The 17,255-nt window shown below is 39.4% G+C and overlaps 1 protein-coding gene across 13 annotated transcripts in view; it reads left to right on the forward strand.

The window, feature by feature from the left end:
- The window catches only part of ndst1b (N-deacetylase/N-sulfotransferase (heparan glucosaminyl) 1b), a 194,386-nt gene that overhangs the window by 126,099 nt on the left and 51,032 nt on the right, over window positions 1–17,255 (forward strand). For 7 of the 13 annotated variants that reach the window (XR_012396580.1, XM_073934933.1, XM_068215924.2 and 4 more), the window contains 4 exon segments: window positions 513–1,459; window positions 9,071–9,544; window positions 12,709–12,796; window positions 12,964–13,118. Coding sequence is in view for 12 of the 13 variants with exons in the window: in XM_073934933.1 (XP_073791034.1) it covers window positions 914–1,459; window positions 9,071–9,544; window positions 12,709–12,796; window positions 12,964–13,118 (1,263 nt within the window). In the remaining variant the exon portion in view is untranslated. 13 annotated transcript variants of the gene reach the window in all.

A 17,255-nucleotide genomic window follows, 5' to 3' on the forward strand; every position in this document is an offset into this window, starting at 1 on the left:
GAGGTTTTTACTTGGTTAATGTTAATCTGAATCCTACTCAACTCATTCACCTGTGCCACACTTTGCGTTAAACCCTTCATTTAAGATGAAAAGATTAAATGACTTTTGCCCTTTGAAGTGCATGAAGGATAGCGAGGATCACTTTTTAAAGCCCTCACTAATCAATACAAGCCGCCTCCATTATCCCGTAATCCTGGCATTGCCTTTGTAAATGCCTCTCTAGACACTCTTGGTATTCAGTGAAAAGAAACCCAGGTTGTAGGGCTCCCACGGCATCATGTGGGTTTGGCTTTTGCAGCCAACATTCGGATAGAGGTAATACAAGAGTTGCTCCTGTGGTCTAGCCAAAATTCATTGCCTTAGAGTACACAGATGCCTTAGAGTTAAATAAGATTGTGCACAAGTAACAGGATTGATTTATTAAAATGGTGCGCAACAAATCTTTTGGAATTAATTGCATTGAGTTCACTTTTACCATGCTTAAATTAACACTGTTTTTTCCTTTTTTTTAGGTAAATTCGAGATGGCAACAATGCTCTGGGCATGATTTGTCTAGAGCATCAAGTGCAGAAAAGCAAGAAGCCACCTTCAAGTCTGAAATCTATCATCTTCTCTACACAGGATCTGGAGATAAGGACTCGGAGAGGGTAGAGAAGGGGCATAGAGGTGTTGGGCAGGGGGCTGCTGGTACATGTGGGGGCAGTGCACATCCCTTGCTGGAAAGTGGAAGCCCACCTCACCCATGCCGTCCCCTGCCCAACCCAGTCTCGCCGCCCTCTGCAATGGTGACATGAGTGCGTGCATTACGGAGAAACCTGATTTCAACCCATATTTTTTGTCTTTTTGGAAAACGCAAACAATAGACTTGTAAATTGAGGACTGCGTCTGTCCTGATTCGTGTGGTCACAAGGTGATGATGCTGATGTGTGGACGTGTAAGGCGGCTCTTCCGTCAGCTCACGCTGCAGACCAGCCTGCTGCTGCTCTTTCTCTTTTGTATGGTCAGTGTCCTCATCTCAGCCTATTTCCTATATGGCGTCAAACGGGAGCTTGAACCAGCTGGAGCCGGAGGTGTGGTTGTCCCTGAAGAAGGTACAGCCGATTGGGAAGATCCTCGCGCAACTCCTTCCCCTCCTTCAGCAAGGGTTCTACCTGCCAGAACGGCCAAACCAGCAGACATGTCTCGAACTGATCCTGTAGTGCTTGTGTTCGTTGAGAGCTTGTATTCCCAGTTGGGACAGGACATTGTTGCCATCTTGGAATCTGGAAGATTTCGGTATCAGACAGAGATTGCGCCTGGAAAAGGTGACATGCCAACACTCACAGATAAGAACCGGGGTCGATTCACGTTGGTCATCTACGAGAACATCCTCAAGTATGTCAACCTGGATGCCTGGAATAGAGAGTTGCTGGATAAGTACTGTGTGGAGTACGGCGTTGGCATCATTGGCTTTTTCAAGGTGAGCCATTTGTGTTGTACAGCTCGACCTTTCACAGCAAATAGTCTCACTAATGGGTGTTAATGTGTCTCTTAATTCTAGTGGGTCAATCACTTTGCACTAAATCTCACAACTGACATTTCACAGTCTGATTCTAATGTTAGTTTGCAGAAATATTGCCAGCAAAGGGAGGTTGGGGCATTATGCTAAACATTGCAGTAATGGCACATTACTGAATGTGAATGTCCTTGTTGATTGTCTTGACTCTTGTTCTGTGAGGGAGCTGCTCTTCAAAATCAGTAAGAGGAAATAATAGGTCCTTGAGTCTGTACATTTGACTATCAGCCAATGCTGTCTGTCATTGGCAGCTTGTAAACCTCCTCTCCTAGTTTTAATGTATTGTTTGCCTTAGGCTAGGCCCACTTTTATTACCCTCACGAGCTCGAGTGCGGCACACTAATTGTTAGTGGAGGTTAACCCAGTTGATGAGAGTGTTAGAGTCTTGCTCGCCTGCAGCAGAAAGGCGAGGACATCAACACGTCTTAAAAGGAACTGCATGAAATTTGCGCTCGTTAATTTTTATTGGCTCAGGCTGCTCCGATTCTCCTTAGAGTTGTTTTTACCCCAGGCTCGGCTGTTTACACACTAACAGGAGCAGTTCAATCTATGATTGGCTGAAAATGCTGTTTTCTTGTCCAGGCATTTAACATTCTTTCCTTGCTGGATTTTCATTGATTTAGAGATGCGATTGTGTCTGATAACAGACCCTGAAGGTATATGGTTGAGCAGAACAAACATTTCTTTCCTTTTAAAGAAAGATTCTACCTCCAGTTTACTTCAGTAGTGGTGCATGCATAATTACATTCACATCAAGCATTGACTTGCACCTGTCAATGCCAAAATCATTTATCTCTCACGAGTTAGAGTATGTCTAAACATTCACAAAGAAACATCACAGTGGACACCAGCACATCTTGTAGTTCTGCTTGCACGCATCGTTGGATTCAAGACCTTGTTTGCTCTCCTGTTAGTCTTCTAACCTAATCCCATGTCCAGAGAGTCAATGTGTAATTTGAATAAACCCTTTTAGACTCCTAACCAGTTGGCATAATATCTAGGGGCAATATTAAGCCTCTGGCCACCAACCACACACATTTCCTCTCCTCTGAAACCTAGTCAGCAAACGACCAAGCATTTTAAAGTATCATAAGCAGTGTTTTCTTTAGGATTTTTTCCAGCTGTGACGGCAAGTCTTTTACACAAATCTACCAACTACCTATGGCGTTATTTCAATGACAAGTGCTCGTGCACAAAACTTCTTGGAAGCCCTCAAACACGCTGCTCAAGCGCAGATCTTTATGTGCGCTCTCAAATAAACACTGCTTAAGTACGATTTAAGTGCGTTTATGTAGTGAGTATGTCTCCAACATTTATAAGATTTGCCAGGAATATTTATGAATATCTCCAGTAGACCTACAGAGCGGCATTAATGTATCTTGAAGTAAAGTGAAACGGCAATAAACTCCAGCAAGATAACGTTAAAGTCTGTATGCAGAATCGCAGACCTTTATTTATAAATAAAGCATAATTATGCAAACTGTGTTTATCTTAACTGAAAGCTACATCGTTTTTGCTGGCATCACGCACTTGTCAGTCAGTAAGTCAGTCAGTCTGTCTGTCAGCACGTCACCTTAAAGTGTTAAACAAATAGAGCACAGCCCTACTACGGTAACAGAAAAGTTTGCGCTGTTATAATTCACTTACCTTTCAATGCGTTTTAGGGCGATTATAACCCGCTATTAAAAACAACAACAATGAATGAATGTTTTGAATTAATAAGAAGCTGTAATGGGGGCAATGCAGTGGCGCAGCTGGTTCGAACCACGGCTCAGTTGGCGTTTGCATGTTCTTCCTGCGATCACGTGGGTTTCCTCCGGATGCTCCGGTTTGCCCCACAGTCCAAAGACATGCGTTACAGGTGAATTGGATAGGCTAAATTGTCCGTAGTGTATGAGTGTGTGCGTGCGTATGTGCGTGCGTGTGTTTTTCCCAGAGATGGGTTGTGGCTGGAAGGGCATCCGCTGCATAAAAACGTGCTGGATAAGTTGGCGGTTCATTCTGTTGAGGCGACCCCGGATTAATAAAGGGACTAAGCCAACAAGAAAATTAATGAATGAAGAAGCTGTAATGTAGCCATGGCGGTATGAATTTTGGTGTGGCGCCCCGCCATGGTAGAATGAATATAGTGGAAACCAATAATTAATTGCTTCATGAGATAGTTAACTACTTTTTTTTACCAGCTTTAAGACCTGTATGACCTCTATATAATTAAAGCTTCAACTAGTGATAAATTCAGGTGCTTTTCATTGTCAAACAAAGTTAAATGCTGATAAACTATGAAGGAGTGTTGTGTTACTCAATCAATGAAGACAAAAACATGGGATGAGTTAAACAGAGGCTTGAGCAAGGTATTGATTAAGGCTACTGGTATGTGAAAATCTCCCATCCACCCTCATTCTCCAAGCACAGAGTGATATCACCACCTCCTTCTGCAATTTCAGTGTGTTGCCTCTAAAAGGAGGAGTAGAAAATGTGCAAGATTCATCAGTGGACAGCATGTTTATCTAGAGGGTCCCAATGCTACCTCTGGTGGCAGAATAATGACTGTGTTTGGGGATGAGTAGGCTAAAAGCCTCTGTCCAAAATGTAAAGCTCATTGTGTTTGTTCCGCTTAGTGTGCAGTTTATCACCAATTGATCCAACTTCACAGGGTCAGCTGGTCCAAGAGGAGAGCGGTCTGCGTGTAGATGAGTGTGAATGTTGTTTAAACAAACTCAGGCACCCCTGGCACTGCAAGACATCTAATTCTCAAGTACTTGTTTAATTCTGCTAAGAAAGTAGAGGAAGAACCTGCATAATACATGCAATACATAAAATCAATAAAGGAGACAGTAAAACATTTCTTGTCAAAAATCTAGGGCTCTATTTTAACGATCTATGTGCAAAGTCTAAGGGCGCGTCTGAATCCACTTTTGCTATTTTAAGGATGGAAAAATACGCTGATTTCTAAAAGGGTTGTGCTTATTCTCTTATGTTTAAAGTTGCCTTGAACCGGGCCGAAGCACATTTGTCCTCGCTCCCATCTCCCCTGATGGCACGCACCCACATTGCATAAGCGCACTTGCGTTCATCGATGATGCGCTGTTCAGTAAGAAGCTCGCTCGCTCAGCACAGCTGATTTTAATGCTCATTAACAATCATAAAGTCCTCATCCTGTAGGCATTAGAAGGTTTGCTGAAGGTTTAGCTGTTGTGCAGAGACTGGTCTGCATCTTTAATAATCTATGACAGTTTTTGTTCATTGAACAGTTAGAATGATTAATAAATTCATATGAAACAATCCCTTAAAAGTCACGTCTCGTCTTCAGTTTTGGGCTCAGACGCGCTTTGCACTCACACTACAAGAGTACTGCTGAACTCAAGTGAACCGCGCTCTGGCACACCTCTTCCAATTAATCCTTTAAATTTTGTCATATGTAAAGATATTTGTGTATTGTTGTAGATCCTGTGTGTATTTAGCAATGTGTAAGCTTTGAACCCACATAGGCATATACTAATACGCTCTGTGCTGGACTTTCAGTGTTTCCCTCAGGTTTGAAATATACTTGCGGTGGTAGCTGGATTGAAACACACCTTTTACTGAGAGCGCATAAATAGTTAATTGTATGCAACAAGCAAAACATAATATGCCAAAGCATTTTAGATATGTAAAATATGTAATATATTAACATCAAATTCATAAAATATACAGCAAATGAAAATAAATTACAGAAAAAAGGAATAAAAACAGACAATATCCCTTAAAATTATAATAATTACAAGAATAAAACGTATTTCAAAAAGACAAATTAGTTTATTAACCTTTTCTTATGGTGTACAAATATTCTGCAGCCAATTTAGATGTAATTTCGTCCTCTCCGAGTATTTAGTAAAGATTTTCTGAGTTGCCCCCTTCATGATTGTGAATCGCTTTAGATTTATGGCCATACACAATAAATGCACTATACAAAATACTAGGGCTGTCAAAATTAGCGAGTTAACGCACGTGATTCATTTTAAATATTTAATGTGTTAAAAAAAAACAACTCAGTTTTGATCTATTGAAATGCAGTTTTTTTATTTCCTGTTGTGGCCGACGTGTGTTCAGGGGACAGCGTGTGCATAGAGGCGACCAAGGCGGCCGAACCCCTTGGTCCTCACTTTCACCCAGCCCCTCCCTCACGGTCCTCATTTTCATCTGCAAACCGGTCTCTTTCGGGTTGAGGGCGGTGTGATTGCTGTTTGCCTAGAGCGCCAGTTCAGCTTGCTCCGGCCCTTCGTGTGTTTAACGTGCAAAGAAATATGGATAAGACCAAGGATGTGCTTTTAGAAGGAAAGTTTCAGTAAAAAAACAATTAATGTGGCATCACCAGGCTATTCTGTGTTTCCTACAGAGTTTCATGCAATTTCGTGTGTTTCATTTTTAATCTTTAGACTTTAACTGCAGTTCAACAGTTCACTCTCATTCAGCATATTTTTATTCAGGAAGTTTAAATAGAATTTGATACCGCATGGCGAACGGAAAGAAAAACCTCAGCATTTCGGGACTCGCGTGATTCTTTAAGGTAATCAAAAATTGCTGCTTACATGGTAGACTCTTAACCAGTGTTATCTTAATCATAAAAGCGGAGTGTTGGTGTCCATGTTAATGTACTTAGAAAAAAAAGCAGATGAAGTCACAAGCTGTACTGCGTGCGTTCTCATGTGAGTGTTGACAGTTCTCACACACACAGAACAAGCAGTATGAAACGAGTAATGGAGAGAATTTATGCACTAATTATGTTTGTTTATATTGGGTGAAGACAAGAAAAGTGTAAAAGAATGATAATAACAGTAAAAAAAACTGCTGTCAAATATACTTAGACTTATGTGTGGGAATCACTGACTTTAGACCTGCTTTTAGATGTTCAGTAGCACGGTCTATTTTAGGTCTGAAAATAGCGACAAATTGCGCCAGGTGTATGCTAGGACCCCTAATGTTCTTCACTTTGTATCCAAGCACTTACCAATCTTTGTGAAAAGAGAAAAAAGTGGTACTCCTCTTACATGTTGTTTAAACTTAGCAGTTGAGATATGCTATGCTAGCATCTAAAATCACATTTTGGGATTTGAACATGATATTCCAAATTGTACTTCAAGTGGAGCATTTTTCCAAGAGGGAAACTATGTCTTAGATGTTAAGAAAAATGGGTTATTCAAAAGTAGTTCATAGATCACAAGTGTGTATTATGGAAAACATGAAATTACAATGACCACAAGAGTATGAAGACTGTGGAGGGGGAGTCCTTAACCTGTATGTGAATGTGACCCATTTGAAGGGGAGTTTTATCTTGCTGTTTTACTAGGGCTGTAACGATACACGATATAAAATCGAAATCGCGACACTCAGATCTACGATCCTGTGTCGCGGTGTGATAAGGGAGAATCGCGACACACCCACCCCGTGATACCTTTCCAATAACGTCACGCGTGCCTGCAAAAGTTGAGCTAATTAACACTTTTTTCGTTCGACATTACAAGCACTGCTCCGTTTAAGCCCTCGCAATATTTAGCCGGGAGAGCTCGCACGGAGCTCTTAGTAAGGGGCCGTCTGAATGTGTCAAGAATATCAAAAACAAAACCAATTAACCCCGCTTGACAACCGACAACGCCATAAACATTGCCAATGCTGTCAAAGCGGCAGGATTTTCAGCGCATATACGATGATTTGCTCACACTGGTAATGTGGCTGCGCAGAGAGGGATAGGCGTTCACCAGATGTCAGGTAACAGCCAAACTTTTCTGTAACCGTGCTGTGCGCTTTCTGTTTGAACCTATGGGAGTGCTGACTGACAGGTGCGTGCGGTCAGAAAACACGACGAAGCTTTCAGTTAAAATAAACACAGTTTCTATAGTTATAGCCTACTTTATTTAGAGATAAAGGTATATGGCTCTGCATATAATCACTCAATCTTGCTGAAGTTTATAGCCGTTTCGCTTTACTTCAGGACGCATTAACACCGCTCTGAAGGTCTAATCGTTGTTTTAAGTTATCCAGAGCTGTATGAATGTACAAATCTTGAATATAACAATAGTATTAAATATTACAATTGTAACAAGACAGACAGCAACACTTTTGCACAATCGATACCCAGCTGATTCAGTCGTTTATAAGAGGACCGCGCCTCTTCTTTTTTCCTTGTCAACATAAAGGCAGTAAGGTGCGCCTTGTTTTCGGCCACTTGTTTAACTGCAAGGCATACTTAATTTGCGGGATGATAACGTATAACCCGTGCCTACAGACACATTTGCTAAAGAAGCAAAATGGAAGAAGAATATTGCTGTTTGATACAGACTTGTTGATACTAAACCAGCGCTTATGTTGACCTGGATCTGCGTAATAAACGCAACAAATAGGCTATACTTTTTATTTTACAGCTTAAAGCATGTACGCAGATTAATGCAATATCATATTTAAACAAACTGTTTACAAAAAGTCTACATATGAGCGCGTGTTTTTGTCTTTTCATCAGGCAGCGCGCGCACTTGAACCGCGAGGGAGAGAGAGGAAACCATAGGCTATATCAGGACATAATCTTTAAATAAAATAAGGATTTCTATTAAAATGTAAAAGGTTTTGTGATTATAATAATAACAGCGGGGCATTAAATAAATGCATATTTTCCGTGGAGCAAGCAATTTGAGGAAGTCTGCGATTTTTATTTGACGGAAGAAATAAACATATGATTGGAAAAAAAGCCTATGCCGGTTATTAAAAAGAATCAGTCAGTATTTTCGTTTTGTAAAATAAATTAATTATTTAAGTGAAAATAATTTAGGGCATTCCTATTTATTTTATTCATTTTATTTAGATTATTCTGCTCTTCTGTGCTAAACACTGCAGGTGCGTGAAGATGCTCTGTTGTTCTGTTCCGTTATTAATATATAAAAATAAATCAGTATTTTAAAATGCAATATTTAATGTGTCATACACAAAATAGACACGTCAATTTGTTTAATATAAAATTAATAGTAATCTGACCAGTTAACCGTTAATAACCGATTTATGAGCGGCGGTTGTCGGTTAGCAAAATTAACGAAATGAGCATCCCTAGCTATTTAATTTACTTTTTCTATGCAAGAGAACTTGATTGAAAAATAATTTTCAACATGCTTGAACCATCTAAACAATGGAGTTTAGTTTGGTTTTTCAACAGTATTTTGTTACAAAGAAAACAGAAGTGATATAGCTTTGCCTATTTATTTATTTTATATATGGCTATTTATATTGTTAATAATTTGCATAGTTAATATTGTTCTTTGATGTTTAGTTTATAAAGATTTTTCAAATGTTATTTAATTAAAAATAGTTTTAAAAATCTTTTTTTTCCCACCCCACACAAAAAAAAATAAAATAAAAAATCGTGATACGAATCGAATCGTGGGTCAAAAATCGTGATACGAACCGAATCGTGGGTTTGGTGTATCGTTACAGCCCTATGTTTTACCAGTCATTTCTCTTGTGTTCTGTTTTTCTTCCATTACTTCATCAAAGGCTAATGAAAACAGTTTGCAGAGCGCCCAGCTTAAGGGCTTTCCTCTCTTCCTGCACTCCAATCTGGGTTTAAGGGACTGTAGTGTCAACCCAAAGTCTCCACTGCTGTTCATCACCAAGGCCAGAGAAGTGGAGCATGGACCCTTACCTGGAGATGACTGGACTGTCTTCCAGTCCAACCATACCACCTATGAGCCTGTGCTGTTAGCTCGGGGACGGAGTACGGAGGCCAGCGGAGCTCCCGGACCCCTTCATGCAGCTGTGGTTCAGGATTTGGGTCTTCATGATGGCATCCAGCGGGTACTCTTCGGCAACAACCTCAACTTTTGGCTGCACAAACTGGTATTGGTGGACGCAGTGAGTTTCTTGACTGGAAAGCGCCTCTCGTTGGCCCTTGAGCGCTACATACTGGTGGATATTGATGACATCTTTGTTGGGAAGGAGGGAACACGGATGAAGGTGTCTGATGTCAAGGTGAGTGCTTTTATTTTATTTTAATAAGGCCCAGTTGGTTTGGTAATTTATCATTATTATTATTATCATTATTCATTTTTTTTTACTATAATTTGGGATCATGGGTCATACAATTTTGCAGTATACACACTGTACACTCCTTCTGTATTCTTTAACATAATACTTCTCTCCCACCAACTCCTCATCATGTGCTTTGAATATTTTTTTTTTTTTTGTAAATGCTGGACATTGTGAGTTCTGCTTATTTAAATGGGCACACATTAGAGAAACTTGAGCTATTTAAAATCTTTGTTTACTAAAATAACAAGAAACGTCATTGTCTTGAAAGCATTAGTACGTGAATTAAATAGGGCCCCATTATCCAGCCAAACTTGCTTGGAAATTTGGGGGGATTGGGAGCTGTGAAATGATTATATGTATGGTTGCATAATTTCCCATTTAATAATTGATAACACTTTAGTTCAGGTCACAATTCATGCTATTAACTACTGGTGTATTATCTGCCTATTATTAAGATATTAACTGTTCATTAGTAGTTAATATATAACTATGATTGACTAACTGTGATTAAACCTTGCACATTATACAAACTATAATCTTATTCTACATCCCTAATCCTACCCAAAACCTCAACCCACTTTCTACCTTACTAACTATTAATAATCAGCTAATTAGTAGTTTAAGCTATTAGCAGTAGGTAATGGTTTGTTATTACTGTGAATTGTGGCCCAAAATGTTACCAATTAATTTATATTATTATTAAAATTAAGAATTAGAATTAAGTCAATGTATTTTATTAATTTAATGAATACATAAGTATAAAAAAGTTGGTGCGAACTAGTAAAAAAAGAAATAGCTGGGACCTATGCAAATGTTTAAGGACATTTAAGGAGATTAATTCAAGGAATGTACCAAAAACTGACAATGCTTTGTAATTAAAAAAAAAAAAGTTATATAAAGTAAATTTGTAAGACTTTAAATTTAACTCAATATCTAAAGTTATACTGAGTAAAAAAAACCACATACATGCAATCCACTAAAATACCAGTGTTGCCTTTACAGCACAGTAATGCTATTGCAAGCAGCTTGACCAAGTACATAGAAATGTTGATGCTGTATTTGAGTAAACTTTGCTTTTCCGGTGAGCATGTGCAGTAGCTAGATGTAGTGTATCATGTACATGAGCAGAATATTTACAGAGATGTATATTTAGCTATTGTGAACTTTGACTGTGGCACACTCACACAAGTTACCCATTGGTGCATGCAGCTGCAGCTGCTCTATCGATTCGATTCGGTTGACATATCAACAGAATGTGGCACAAGCCATTGAAATTAATGGGCTTCATAGCACAGCACTTTTCGTGTCTGGTGTGAAAGCTAAACTGAACACTGCTCGGCAGTGCAGCACAGCAAAACATTGCTTAAAATTTGGTGCATCCCTAATGTAAGATAAATACACTTCAAAATGTCATGCGTGATTTGCTCCGTTGAAGGTAATTTAAATAAATCTCTTTGCTAGTCACACTTTACAATAAAGTTTCATTAGTTAGTGTGTTTACTAACATGACTAATAATGAACAGTACTTGTACAGCATTACTTAATCATAGTTAAAATCCAAGTTCATCTTGTTAACATTAGTTAATGCACTGCAAGTTGACATGAATTAACAATGAACAACTTTATTTTCATTCATTCATTCATACATTCATTCATTTACCTATGACTTAGTCCTTTATTATCAGGGGTCGCCACAGTGGAATAAATCGCCAACTATTCCAGCATATGTTTTATGAAGTGAATACCGTTCCAGCTCCAACCCAGCACTGGAAAACACCCATACACATTCACACGCATTCATACACTGCGGCCAATTTAGTTCACCTATAGCGTCTTTGTAGTGTCGTAAAACAGGAGCACCAGAAGGAAACCTACACAAACATGGAGAGAACATGCGATCTCCACACTGAAATGCCAAATCACCCAGCCGGGACTCAAGCAGAGACCTTTTTGCTGTGAGGCCACTGTGCTAACCACTGAGCCACTGTGCCGCCTCCTTTATTTTCATTAACCAACGTCAACTAACATAAACAAGTACTGTAATAAATGTTTTGTTCATTGTTTGTTTATGTTAGTAAGTGCATTAACTAGTACAACCTTATTGTAAAGTGTTACCTGAATGCTTAATCATGTTTTTAAAGAGATTTAAAATGTCAGCGTGAATGCTAAGAGGACCAGAACTAAATGTATAATTTTCTGTTTTGTGACGCACCCTTGAATGTCTTAACCACTTGCTAAGTGGGCTAGCAAAAACAAGAATCCATATTTGTGAGTCAGGGATCGAGAGGGAATTACACATAAAATGAAATATGTTTTGAAGGCAACTAATTAAAACCAAGGGAAATGTATATTTTGGAAAAGAAAAAGACCAGGCATGGATATAAACTCAGCAGGGGAAAGAATAACACACCTAAAAGGCAGAACATAGAGAAACTGGTTTGTTAGATCCATCCAACTTAAAGTTTTTTTAATGTGTGACAGCACTTGCTCTATCACCAGTTTGTTTGTTTGCTTTTCTTTTGCAGTTCTCCAACCTCTGCTGTTGTTTTTCCAAACATTTCTTCCTTCCATTTCCCGTTTTTATTTTATTTTTTACGACTCGCTGTTCAAAGGGCATCCAAAGACTCGCCGCAAGCATGAATATTTCAAATGCAGTTTTCGGCGTCCTCCTCTCGTCTTCAGAGTGCCCCGATGCAGATGTTCAGCCGAGGGAAGGAATAGAAAGCAAACATAATCAAAGCCGTCTTGTCTGTCTGCGGACCTCTGTGCAGTTAAATATGAATCAGGCTTTTGATTGAGTCACACTGGAGAGACAGGCAGTCAAGAAAGCGCAGTAAACAAATCAAATGAGAGGCAGATGCCGAGCTAAATCTGAGAGGGGTAATGAAGCAAACAGAGTAGACCAACAGACAGCTGACATGCTTACGTTGTCCCTCCAGCGCTGTGTTACTGCAGTGCACATACATACATGCGTTGGCGTGCGTCTTTTGGCTTTGTCTCTCTTTTGTGTTCTTGTCTGCTATCTGTGTGCTGTTTGAATGTGTTTTGTTTGCATTAACTGGCTTAGGGCTGTTTATTAATCTGCTAAACTCTAAATTTCAAAGGCTCTACTGGAGACGCAGAATGAACTTCGAAACCATGTGCCCAATTTCACCTTCAACTTGGGATTCTCTGGAAAGTTCTTTCATGCGGGTAAGCAGAAAGCACATTGCTAGCTAAACAAAATGGTAAACGCATACTCGTTTGGTTTCTGTGAACATCATTTGCCCTTGTTCATAATCAGTCGAGCCTTCATGATGGTTAGAAGGCTGTTTTTGATTGTAGAGTCACCATTTTGTGTCTGTTTACTGATATTTCAGGCACAGATGAGGAGGATCTTGGAGATGACCTGCTTCTGTCTTATAGTAAGGAGTTCTGGTGGTTCCCACACATGTGGAGTCACATGCAGCCGCATCTATTTCACAACCAGTCGGTGCTGGCTGAACAAATGCTGCTCAACCACAAGTTTGCAGAGGTGGGTGAGACTCTGTGTCAAATACAGGAGATTTGGCGATGCACAAAATGACCTATAAAAAAATTATTTTAATATCATGTATTTGACTTGCAGATTTTATTAAGAATTTGATTTTTTTATATATGTATTGTGTAGATGTATAAATTGCTCATAGATATACCCAGAACAGTGCTTAGTTTGTAAATGAATCATTCCTGGAACAAAACCAGGAAATAAAAGTTACCATGACTGACACCACCACTTTTTCAGATTCATTAACATGACATCATTAAACAGTGATATCGTAAAAAAAACAACATCACATAATTGAAGTATTTTGTGCCATATAACATTATAGGTCAGCCATGGATGATAAAGACATGTAGCTGTAAACAATCGTGCAAAAATTTACTGTCGATTATAAATCGCATAAACAATCACTATTCAGTTCACTTCACTATTATGTGCCAAGTGGAAACAAAATATTGCTTTGCTTCTGTCTCCTGCTATCCTGATCTATTAATGCAGTTTCATCTTCTCAAGATCTCTTTTAAACAGGTTCATTATTAGATTTACTCGTGGTTTTAAAAAATGAAAATATGCGTGACTGCCTCTTTGCAGGCTACAAACTGTAGGCGAAACGATCACTAACCAATGAGAGTGACTGTAAAAATAAGAAAAGTGATTTGCAAGCTGAAAATATTGTTGAGGGCCTATAGTTAAATATGATTTTGCGTGTGGTGACTTCTGTCATGTGTGCACACACAATTCACACAGCCTTCTATTGCACTTATTCTCTCTTTCTCTCTCTCTCTCTCTCTCTCTCTCTCTCTCTCTCTCTCTCTCTCTCTCTCTCTCTCTCTCTCTCTCTCTCTCTCTCTCTCTCTCTCTCTCTCTCTCTCTCTCTCTCTCTCTCTCTCTCTCTCTCTCTCTCTCTCTCTCTCTCTCTCTCTCTCTCTCTCTTACACACACACACACACACATGTAGGTATTCACCACGCGCAAGTTAATGCCAGATCCGGCTTAAATTAAGCACTGACCCAAAATGAATTATATTTCATAAACAACTATACAGACATACATCAGAATTCTGAGTAAGTGATTTTGTGATTTGATTTTTTTATATATGTATTGTGTAGATGTATAAATTGCTCATAGATATACCCAGAACAGTGCTTAGTTTGTAAATGAATCATTCCTGGAACAAAACCAGGAAATAAAAGTTACCATGACTGACACCACCACTTTTTCAGATTCATTCACTCGTGGTTTTAAAAAATGAAAATATGCGTGACTGCCTCTTTGCAGGCTACAAACTGTAGGCGAAACGATCACCAACCAATGAGAGTGACTGTAAAAATAAGAAAAGTGATTTGCAAGCTGAAAATATTGTTGAGGGCCTATAGTTAAATATGATTTTGCGTGTGGTGACTTCTGTCATGTGTGCACACACAATTCACACAGCCTTCTATTGCACTTATTCTCTCTTTCTCTCTCTCTCTCTCTCTCTCTCTCTCTCTCTCTCTCTCTCTCTCTCTCTCTCTCTCTCTCTCTCTCTCTCTCTCTCTCTCTCTCTCTCTCTCTCTCTCTCTCTCTCTCTCTCTCTCTCTCTCTCTCTCTCTCTCTGTGCGAGTGCATGCTGGGAGTGTGGACAGATTCGGGTGAGAGTACCTCTCTGTGAGAGTGAAAATTTCTGTTTCTTTACTATCCCTTCCCTTCTAAATTATAGAGCTAGATTAGAGTTGTTGTTTTTTCCCTCCTTTTCTGATCCCTGACATCGGTCAGTGAGCGAGGAGGAGGATGAGTTCAGATGCGAGAGATTTCTCGCGTTTAACACTCAAACATGGGTGTAAATGTATACCTGACGCCCAGGTTTCAGTGGAGGACTGTCTCATCGCTGTTAGTTTGGCGATCGGTGGTACTAATATCAAATCAGCCTCCCGTATGAATAAGGCAATCGTGTTCTTTCTGAGTGAAAGTCAAATGGTAGATAACCTGATTGAATCGGGGCTGATAATCAAAGATGCATTCGTACCGGTTTTGCCTTTGTCAAGTCCATCCAAGAAAGTTGTTTTATCAAACGTACCTCCGTTTGTTAAAAACGAAAAACTAGATCAAATACTCCAGAAGTATGGTAAAATAGTAAGTCCCATCAAAATGATTCCACTTGGATGCAAAAACCCTGAAATTAAACATGTGATGTCTTTTCGGCGTCAGACCTTCATGATTTTGAATTCTCCGAATGATCCACTAAATCTGTCAGTGAAACTAAGTATTGACGGTAAAGATTATACAATTTTTATCACCTCAGATTCTATGAAGTGTTTTGTCTGCGGCAGTTTTAATCACGTTAGACAAAGTTGTCCAAATCGAGACAGACCTGTGGCCGCTCCTGCGGCTCCGACTGCAGATGCGGAGAACAGCGAGGAGGCGCTCGGTACAGAGGTTGTTTCGGCGGCCGGGGCTTCAGAACCCCGACCGGGTGAGGCGACTGAGGTGCCGGGCGACCTGCCCGATAACCCGGTGCTAGTCGCCTCTAAAGACGGCCTGGAAGGGGCTCCTGAGGAGGTGGCCGGACCGAGTAATGCTGTACCGCAGGCAGAAACGAGCCTGGAACAGATTTGCTTGGAAAAAGCGTCTGAGATCGATCCACTTTGTTTTGATAAACAAACCGACGCGGACAAAACTGAGAGTGATATAAATGATACATTGGATCAAAGTCAAGATGATATTTCATCTCAAGACTTTGCGGATTTAAATGTACAAATGGATTGTTCTGACAAGGAAGATGAGGATGATGCAACATTAATGGAACCAAAAATGATGGATTTACGGCCTACTTCTGGAGGTAAGACTAAACTTTACTCAGTTCAGCAGATTAACAACTTTCTTGACTTTACAAAAGGTCTTCGCAAACCCAAAATAGAATCTTATTTTCCTGATTTAAAACTGTTTCTGCTGTCTGTTACAATGGCAATGAGAAAAGCATCTATATATGAACTTGACAAACCTAAAAGATATCGTTTGAGAAAACTCATGGGTAATGTTAGAAGTACTTTAAACGGACAAGATTAAAATGAGCATGTCTTGGTTATGGAGGTTTTATTCTAATGGATTGGTATTATTGAAGGCCCTTTTTATACTTATTTTCATGGCACCTTTGAGACTCAGCTCATTAAATATTAATGGAGGTTGTGATGCTATGAAAAGGGCTAGTCTTTTTGATTATATTATGATGAAGAGTGCTGGTGTGGTTTTTCTGCAGGAAACACATACAGATGTTAACAATCAAATACAGTGGTTGAATGAATGGAAAGGGCAGGTGATTTTAAGTCATGGCACGAGTGTTAGTGCAGGAGTGGCTATATTGCTGGCACCTAATTATAAAGAACAACCCTGTAGTGTTTTTGATATAGTTTCTGGTCGCTTGTTAAGAGTTGATGTGACTATTCACGGAATTGATTTCTCCTTTGTTAACGTTTATGCACCCAATATTGGGTCAGATCGTGTCTCTTTTTTTGAAAAACTTAAAATAGCTTTAAGTCACATACCTTTTGACAGGACCATTGTACTAGCTGGTGATTTTAACTGCACTTTGAATCATACATTAGATCGAAACCATGAAGAACCTCACAGTAAATCAGCAGATGTACTTCAGTCCTTGATTATTCATCAGGGCCTTGTTGATGTTTGGAGAGAATCTTTTCCCCAGACTAGACAATATACATGGATGAAAGTAAACCGCAACATGGTTTCTGGAGCTAGGTTAGATAGAATTTATGTTCAAAAAAGTAAAAGAAGCCACTTCTATAAGAGTTGTATAGTTCCTACTGCTTTATCTGATCATCACTTCATATCTACTGATATCACCACTGCAGAGAGCACTTCTAAAAATGCATATTGGAAGTTTAATAGCAGATTATTATTAGATCACAACTTTGTGCACTCTTTCACTTATTTCTGGGAGATCTGGAGAGAGAAAAAAACACAATATAAGTCCCTGAGTCAATGGTGGGATATTGGCAAAATTCAAATCAAACTGTTTTGCCAGCAGTACACTGGTTATTTTAAAAACTCTCTAGCCAATGAGATGGCACAGCTTGAGCAGGAAATTCTTCAACTTAATTTTGAAGGTGACATTGTTGATTCTGTGGAGAC

Source organism: Danio rerio, chromosome 21, assembly GCF_049306965.1.
Source record: "Danio rerio strain Tuebingen ecotype United States chromosome 21, GRCz12tu, whole genome shotgun sequence".
NCBI classification, from domain to species: Eukaryota; Metazoa; Chordata; class Actinopteri; order Cypriniformes; family Danionidae; genus Danio; species Danio rerio.